The sequence below is a fragment of the Monopterus albus genome, unplaced genomic scaffold (assembly GCF_001952655.1).
Source record: "Monopterus albus unplaced genomic scaffold, M_albus_1.0 scaffold320.1, whole genome shotgun sequence".
NCBI lineage: Eukaryota > Metazoa > Chordata > Actinopteri > Synbranchiformes > Synbranchidae > Monopterus > Monopterus albus.
In genome coordinates, this window is record NW_018128200.1 from 911,229 (window position 1) to 920,769 (window position 9,541).

The window sequence follows — 9,541 nt, forward strand, 5'->3', positions numbered from 1 at the left end:
ATGCCATTCACTGACTGTTCACATGTGGTCCAACTTCTTTGGAGCTGAGGGGTGGAGAGGATGATGAAGAAAAATGAGTTTCGTAGAAGAAAGTTAATCATAGTTTGGATTGGGGTTTGTCTTTAATCAGATTATGTGAAGCAAAACCAGGATTTAATTTGGCTAGCACATGTTGGACAGGTGAACACTCCATCAGGGGTACAGCTACAGTACCACTTTGTAACCAGATTGAGAGCTTTGGTGATAAAGATCCAGCTGTATCAGATCCAGTCAGAGAGTTACTGATCAGTAAATTTGACAAGTTGCAAGGCAAGACAATGCTGGAAAATGGGCTGATGGCTCTTCCTCATAAAGCCCTTTTAGCTTTCTCTACTTTTCAGCTCCAGATGATTGTGCGATTGGCCCTGTTGCTCTTGGCTCGGTTGGTGGAAGAGGAGCAGCCTCCAGGCCCAGCCCTCCTCTGCTCTCTCAGCCACTGGGAGGTGAGCTCCGCAGTGGGTGTAAAATACTACTGGGCAGATATATTTCTCCAATGAAATATGGATGTACAGTAAGCCTTGTGTGAGCACACTGCTACCTGTGCATGTGCATCTGCATAAAGTTAACTGGACACTCACTTAGCCACCACAGACTGGGTGGCAATCCAATGCTGGAAAAGCAGCAGCAGTATCTCCTACTTGCTTTTTGTCCTATCCCTCCTTCTGTGCTCTTCTTCTTGCCAGTGTTGGTGTAGCTTGTGTGCAGATAACATGCAGGGAGTCATGTGGCGTGTATCTGTTCTGAGCACAAGAAGTGAAGGAAATGAAAAACCTAACTATTTCACAAGTGAGATAGGAGTCAACAAGTGTAACAGGAGGAAGGTTTTCACAAAACGAGGCTGTAAAACTGGCCTAACAAGTACTGCTGGTATAATAAAAGCTAGAAATACCAAATAAAACTGTCCTCATTAACAAATCTGTTGCAAAATAGTTCCAAGAAATGTGTTTATTTGCTTTCTTACACTGTATGGTTAAACAAGAAGCAATTTAACCAGCAGCAGGTTAATTTAGCAACTTTACTGAAAACAGCTAGCTTGGCTCTGGCCAAATTGGTAGCAAGATTTGTCTATCAGCACCTCTCACTTATTAAGAAGTTAATGTTATTTGTTTATTCTATATAAAGCCCTGCACAAAACAATCAGGCCATGAAATCTCAAATGGCCACTTCAGTTATGTACAGATTAAATAATGTAGGTGGAGTTTGTTACATTTGACTGAGCCAGATTAGTATTTACCCTGTCTTTCAGTCTTTGTGCTAAGCTAGACATCTAATGGATCTAGCCTTATATAGAGGGCCTAAATTGTCACACCCGAACTACAGTAGCTACTGTATCTCACTGCAGCGTCTCACTTTGACTCTTTCCTCTTGATGGTTATTACAGACATGTATGCACTCACTATAGCCCTTAGACTCACTTATGAACTCATTTCTTTTGTCAAGTTGTGACACTATACCTGTGATATTATAAGGCTTATTGTAAATATTGGTGTTCCTTGAAGACTGCTAAAACCTGAAACCAAATATTAGGTTGTTTTTTTTTTTAAGTTACCATCCTTATCTACGGAATCAGCCACATACCGTTATGAAAGGTTACATTGAATTTTAAGGTATTTGCAATATTTGAAATATCAGGGGGATTTAGGGATTTAGAGGTTGTTGGCAAAGAACAGCAAATAAACTCTTTTCTCAATAGCAGTGTGATAGTTCTCAACCTTGAAGTGTCTTTTGATGCTGTTGCCAACAAAAAGTGTTTGGTTGGCGCACTGAGCTGCAACAGAGATAGAGCAGAGGCCGGTAAACTGCTGAAAAGGAAGCATCTCCAATGGAGCTGACCGGGGCACACTTACATGAAATCTGGAGAGTTTGGCCTGCTGACAAACTGACAGAACCGTCATCATCAGTACTTTCATCCTCCTCCTCCTGTCAGTGACCCACATCCACCATTAGATTCCACAACTTATTTCTTGGCTTCTATTCTGGTGTGCCAGTGGGTTTAACAGGGGCACAAGGGTATGTTTTGATAACACGGATGCGAGTGTATTGTACCCAGTTTCTGTCGTCCTTTGTTGGAGCCAACAAAAATTTTCCTGCCCTATTTGGTAGCTCACCCTCACCTTCACTCTCTCCTGGCTCCTGGGTGGGTGTTAATTATTCATAGGCCAGGGATAGCTAACTTGAAACTGATAACCCACATGCTATTTTTACTTCATTTAAAACAAATACTTAACTGTGAAGTTCCAGGCAGCTTGGTCGTGTCTGTCTGCATAGCTGCTGCTGGGCACAGTGAAGGGATTGAACATATGGGTGTGGCTGAGCGTGCGGGTGGGAGGGGTGCAGGGGGTTGTCTGTCTACTGGGGAGAAAGGTTGAATCAGCAGCTGCTTGCTGTTGGTGAGACAAGGCAGAGCACAATAGATAATTTATTAGCTTCAAATTAGAGATATTTGTTCTCTTTATTTCTAAATGTGTATTTAATGAATTCCACCAAATTAAGAATTATTCCTAATCACAACTGTAATTTTTTGTGTATTGTGCAAGACTCAATTCACCCATGGGGATCAGTGCATCTGAAGTGTATTTACCACATGATAAAGAAGGAAAACACTCAGTATATCACAGGCCAGTGTGGATTACACTTGACAGTTTTATTTGGAATATTAAGACAATGAAGCATAAGCCAAGAACCACGTGACAGCTACAAGTGCTGCATCTTACAGCTCTTAAAATTAAACAGGTTACACTGGAAAAAAAACTGTTTTCTTTGAATGATGAAGCAGAGACACAGAGCAGACAGTGAGATGTGACATGATTATGCCATTTACACGCTCCACATCCTACCTGACAACAGCAGAAGAGAACGAAACAGAGATATTCATCTGACGGCTGCTCGGTCAGCCTACGGCACAGACTGTAGCCCGGGATTTAAAGGGCTCTCGTGATTGGTCAGAACGAATAAGGCAGAGTGACAACTATTAGTTCCCATCACTGTCAAGTCCTGTTGCCTCAGCACCTACATCCACACAGCAACCAATGTGCACATATAGCATTAAAGTGACAGACTGCAATCATTGTTACACTCCATTTGCATATTAGGGAGAATAATAAAAAATTATTTCATACATCTTTGTTTGCATATAGCATTTAGCCCAGCTTTTAAAAATATATATGAGATCATGAAAAAAATGTTTTAAATCTTTGTCCTTTAAGAACTGAAACCATGAGTTGTACCAGAGATGTTTGTGGGGGGGGGGGGGTGGGGGGGACAGCTAGTGACACAACCAGTCTGTCTCTCATCCAGACCAGACCCAGTGGTTTCTTGCCACAAGGCTCTCATAGTGCAGCTAGTGTCATACTAATGACAATGTAAGATTAAAAGAGTTAAATTCACGGCGTTTTGTTTTCTAAGAACCTGGAATATACATGTAAACACCCATCTGTTATCCCTTTCGAGGGAGGAGTAACACAGAAAGGTGGTGCTGGCTAAATGTGGTCCATGTTTGTGTATCCCTGGCTTAAGGTGGGGCGATAGGAGGGTGTGGGTGTGTGTCAGTACCTCAGGTAATGCAGGTGTGGTAGGTAGTAAGTGTGTGCAAATGTATGTGTTCCAGATACTTAATGCACCAAAGAATTAATGTCTTTTCATCCTGCTCCTATTACACAACTCCATCATACATACAATGTTTTCTTTTTCTTGTAAATATGTGGGTTATATGGCAAATGTGCTACAGGTAATGTCAAATATTTCCCATGGGGAAAACTGGGTTGAGAGGGTCCTGGGACTCTCCTAGCAACGGACCTGCCTGAGAATAAGGAGGCTAGAGGTGGGACAAGGTTAGAGGCATTGTTCATAGGAGTCACTTTGAAATCGCCCATCACACACAGAGGGTGTGTGGCTCTGTCCATACACAAATATACTCCCACACAAAAAAGTCTACAGTATGGTGGAGAACACAACTCCATCAAACAGAGCTTATAACCCCTGAATATAAGTGAAATATTTTAGGACCACACACACTCACGTCTTGTCATCTTGGGCTAATACACATACAGTGCTGTCTAAGTATTTGGACAGTTGGACAGTTTCGTTTCAGTGCAGAACAGTGAGTGTTCACATCCATACTGGGTGTACAAAGTGTCAACTGCTGTGTTTTGGGTGCTTTCTCCCTTGATTCAGGTTTTGAAGGTAACTGCTGAAGAACCTTACCAATGACATGATGTCTGCTCATGTACATGTATCAATTTAGCAGTTAAGCATGTTTAACCAAATACTAAATATACTTTAAATATGTTCAATTTGCATAATTCTTAGGGCACTTTGTACAAAACCTGGTACAATTCCTACCAGTCACCTAATACAAATTCTTAAATTAAAGCTTTAAGTTGTCACTAAGCCCACCTGTGGTTTCAAATCCAGTATGCTTGAGTAGTGTCAACAGGAAAATATGTCACTGTCCCAGTACCTGCAGACTGCACTGTACAACACAAATACACAAAGTGCCAGTTACTTCAACAAATCCCTAGCCCTCTGTGTGAGCATGATGTTGCCACAGCAGGAAGCCAGGGCACTCAGTGCGCCACTCTGTTGCTCCTCCTGCTCATTAATGTGAACTTAAGTCTAGGACAATCAGGCCTGATGCACACTGTACACCATCAGTGCACTGATGTCAGGCATGCAGTTTAAGAAATTAACAAAAAAAAAAAGTCTCCCTCATTCATGTAGCAGCTGTGAAGCGACACAAGAGTGGCCCTCAGTACATTTCTATCTCAGCATGGTAAAATTAGCCTGTGCTTGGTGCCTCTATGTGGGATGTGGCATGGTAGGAGTTGTCTGCTATTGCTAGGCTGTATTATGACAGACATATACTCACCAGCTATTTTATTAGTCACACTTGTACAATTGTATGCACTTCAATGCAAAACTTCAACACCTGTGTTTATGAAGCTCAAAATGTTTGTTTTTGGTGAAATTGTCAAATTTAATACAATAAATTCGATTATGTTTATTATTGAGGTCATATTTAAAGATGTACTGAACTACATTATATTCAGATGTGTCTCTATTTTTGTCCTACCTGGTTACATACATGAGAGGGTCAGAATATTAGATGTCCGTGCAGATTCTCAGTCATCCAGGTCATAGTAAACTGAAAAAAATCAACTGAAAATCTAGACTAGAAATCTAGTCAAGTTGATTTTTTCTAAGTTTTTTCAGTCAGAATACTAGGAACACCTCTGAATGTATTTCTATTTGACGGTGCGGCTGCTAAAAATCCTGAAACATAAAAGTACGTATGCAAGCAATGCAAATGTCAGCCTCATGTCTGTTGACCTAATAGTCACTCCTGCCAAGTGAACACAGAGGATTCACAGGCACTACACATGCCTATGACAGCAAAGTGTAGGGCAGTGGAACAGGTTTTGGACTTTCATTGTTAACAAAATGTCTATCCACAATACAATAAAGAAAGTAAAATTTGGTAGGTGACATATGAGAAAAATTAACCTTTTATCACCTACCTACATAAAAATGTTTTGTAGTGCAGGAGAACTGTTCAGCAGAGGGAAGGCATTCAGTATTGAGTTTGAGGGTGTACATGTAAGCTTGACATGGCCAGGTTCTCCATCATGAATATCTTTTAACACAGAGCAGCCTGACAGTACATACTGTTGTATGCACCTAGTACAGGACTAGCTTTCATGTTTATAAAGCTGAAATATAATTAAGCTTATTTTAATACCACACATTAGTCCTGTAGTTAATAGCTGTGTGCAAAGAGCTGCTGTCGGAGACTCATCCGTTCCTGGGCAACAAAATGTACACGACTCATCCTTAGGGATGAGAACTAAAATAACATTTAGTGTATGTGCAGGCTGATAGACCAGTGCACACACAGATTAAATTATGAACTAGTTTGAAAACTTTACATCTTAACCTTTCCAGTGATCATGATTCCATGTGTGTTTCAGCCTTAAAATGTGATTTTTACCAACAGGATCTTTGTCTGCATACTTTCCAGTTAACCGTATGTACGTTAGGAAAACGTTCTCTAAACACGTTAAGGGACTTTCTCTGCGTGCAGCTACCCATCCTGCCAGTCACATGTGTGCATTTCATTTAATTACTTTAAAAAAAAACCCAGGTAATATTGATTTACAGTACTGCTAATTGAGAGCTAGAACAAACTGATGGCTAACTTGGGCATCAGATGGTTGATTAGTCTGACTAAAACACTCACAGTGAAGAGTTAACTGTCATGCTGTCATTAGGATTTGTTTGTCAAGTTGCATGCTGCTATAGAATCTACATGTGAGGGCTGGTCAAACATGGAAATCTGAAATCTGCTACAGTAGGGCTGGCATTGGACACACCAACAACCTAATTCTACTGTACAAGCCATATTATAACAAAAGACTAATGCATGCATTAGTGAGTGAGAACAGACGCAACTTATGTATAACTTATTTCAATAACTTGTCGTAGCTCAACCGACGTAGCACCAGTAGGGTTTTTTCCTGTTACAAAAACAATGTGCACCATAGACAGTGAGCTTGGAGCTCATGCACCTTTTTAGTATAATTCTGTTCAGTCTCATTTGATGACATCTCAGTGCACCATGCTGAAACATCTCCTGCTTCAGGTTTGGACTACAAAGCAACTGGTTGTGGAACAAGATGATTCCCTAAAAAGGCACACAGGTTACACTATTTTCTCTTCATGCTGAGAAAAGAACAGAAATGATCAGGCAGACAGCAGCACCTTTGTCCTGAGCCACTCGGTACGTCACTCCCATCATGTAACTAAAGCTCTCGAAAATATGCCAACATCTTAAGAGTTTGTTGCCTGCCCTCAGTGCTGTGTTGGGGTTGTGATAAGTGGAAACATGAGGGGCATCAAATCCAATGAAAAGGCTACATGACATGATTCTTGTTGGGGACATTAAATAAAACTGCTCAACACATTTTAACATGGTTTTAAATTAAATATAAATTTAGGAGGAAATGGGTGGCACTATCTAATCGTGGGAGTCCAAATTGTCAAGAATAAACTGTCACAAAAGTATTGTGCAAGGTCTGCTGTCTTCCCCATTTATGATCTTTTACTATATGGGGTCTCACTTAAAACAGTCCATTCCCATTCAAACAGTAGTATGAGCAGATTAAATCAATTACCGCTTGTCAATTCCTCAGAAAAGACTTAGCATTCCTTATCATAGCCAGAGTGCAAAGCTGATCAATGTTTCAAGTGCCTGGTGAACTAAACACTACAAGGCAATAACACTATTCCTTTAAAGACACCAGGCTGGCACTTCATTTCCAGGATGTGAAGTCCTCAACTCTATGGACCGTCTCAGAATCTGTCCCTGTCTCAGCTGAGGCTCATGCCTGTAAAGAGATGGCAAAATGTGCATTATGTGGCTCTTTCCATGGGTCAAACTCTGAATGCAATATACCAGGGAGGTGCTCCACTAGGTGCTTTGATGAGCTAAGGAAGAAAATAAAATAAAGGAAGCACAAAGTGAACTGTACAACATAGCCATATGGGCCTTAACAGCAATTTGGGTTGAATGGGAGAAGAGTGCAGGCAGGTCTACAGGCAGGGTGATGTTGTGGGATCAGGCAGACATTTAGCACAAAGCAGGAAAGAAAAGACACAAAGCAGTGATATTTGTGCCTTTCCACCTTAACATAACAACCTGTTCAACACAAAAACATGCTTGCCAGACAGCATTATACTGAATATAATCATATGTATTTCCTGTGATGCAAGTAACTATAACAAAGATTAGAATGAATCTTGTATAGCTTGTTACATGTAAATTCCATCAGATAGCTATGTCAGTCTAGCCTCTAATTGGCTAATGAGGAATTTCTCAAGTTCTGTAATCCCACTGAAGTCTGTCAACAGGCAATGGAGAAGGCTGCCCTATTTGACCTTGAGTGGCGGTTCCCTCTCTAGCCAGCGAACTCGTACTTTCTGTTTATAGTGATACTCCTTGAGGAAGTCCTGCAGGGCAGGAGGTAGCGGCAGAGAGCCTATACCATCATAAGTGCTCCAGCGGCATATGGCAGCTCGTGCCAGGTGCTGCAGGCCAAAAGGAAAGGTTCGATGGAGGGGTGCTGTAAGCAGCGGTTCAAAAAACATACAGGCGCTGGGGTCCTTGTAGTGCTCCAGCAGTCCTGTTACAGTTGAAGAGTGGAAAACACAAGGGTCATGAGCATCGAAGCTGAAGTTGTGATTCCACTGCTCGATGCGGGCGTGCAGGGAGCGGTTGTAACGGCGGAAGCTGACAGAGAAGAGGTAGTCCTCCTGGGCTGAGTCACGGAGCAGGAAGGTGCCCTCTGGCCGTCCATCCAGCAGCGCCTCAGCCTCGTAGCGGTCCATCACACCCCAGTAGCAGGGTAGAGCTGTGATCTGTAGTAGGTCTGGAACCAGGCAGTGGATGTAGTCTATCTGGGTATGAACCTTCCAGGGCCCAGGCTGCTGCCGATTTAGATGGCTTTCTCCAGAGGCATGCCTCTGCTTGGGCCTCCTGGCCTGCAGACACAGGGTGGTTGAGTCCTCCTCAGAGTCATGATCCTGGGCTGATGCTGAAGCCCCCAACACCTGCCCACAGGCCCCTGATGATCCAGCACCCACAAAGCTGACAGTCCCTGACACCCTTCCATCCCCAGAGGCCTCTCCCATGCCAGGAGCCATCTTTGGTCCCAGTTTGTAGAGAGAGGAGCCTGGCACGGAGGCCTCCAGGGTGTGGATCTGTGCATTAGGTGGGGGATCCACACCTTCCTCAATGCTAAGTCTGCGGCGCTCACGGAGACGCTCCTCTTCATCCTCAGGCGAGGGGTGGGCTGGGTCAAAGATATCCAGCAGGGCAGTGGAGGAATGCGGGCTGACTGGTGCTGTGTGCTGCTTGATCAAGTGCCACTTGTGAGCAAGGTCTGAGCCTGGTGGAAAGGGGCAAGTCTCCAGCATGAGCTCTGTCAGGTGAATCTTACGTTTGGAAGTGACAGGGTTCTTGGATGAGCAGGAGCGTCTGCGAGAGGGCAGGGGTAAGCACAGTCCTACTGTATCACTTAGTTGCTGGCGCAAAGAACGGGCATTCAGACTGTGTCCTCCAGATACAGACTCAGTCATCTCCTGGATGGAGCTGACTCCATAATGCCTGTCCATAGGGTTACCACTACCCCGTAATCGCCCAGACCGCCTGTCTCCCTCCAAAGAGCTGTGTGTTTTAGTGGAACATGAATGTTTTTTCTTGCCCCCCCATGGCGCGTGGCGGGAATAGGAGTCTCTCCGGGCCAGGGGAACACCCTCTGATCCTCCTCGTACATCCTCAGTGTCTTTGTCAATAGTGATCTCTACTATTTGGGGGATATATGACACACAGTTGTGATGGCGGCATCCAGCTGTTGCCATTGGCACTGGTAGGAGGCTCCTTGATGGGCTGGAGGCTCCTGATGCCTGCACCTCATCTGAGCTGCCTCCTTGGCCGAGATCCAGCACA

General features: G+C 43.3%; 1 protein-coding gene across 1 annotated transcript; it reads right to left on the minus strand.

The window, feature by feature from the left end:
• Positions 1-5,019: 5,019 nt before the first annotated feature.
• On the minus strand, positions 5,020-9,535 carry socs5b (suppressor of cytokine signaling 5b). Its single transcript, XM_020624117.1, has one exon. The coding sequence runs from the start codon at positions 9,451-9,453 to the stop codon at positions 7,963-7,965; it is 1,491 nt and encodes a 496-aa protein (XP_020479773.1). The 5' UTR covers positions 9,454-9,535; the 3' UTR covers positions 5,020-7,962.
• Between the last annotated feature and the right edge of the window lie 6 nt (positions 9,536-9,541).

Coding starts and splice junctions, on each gene's coding strand:
- socs5b (XM_020624117.1), bottom strand. CDS start 9,453: ATGGCAACAGCTGGATGCCGCCATCACAACTGTGTGTCATATATCCCC.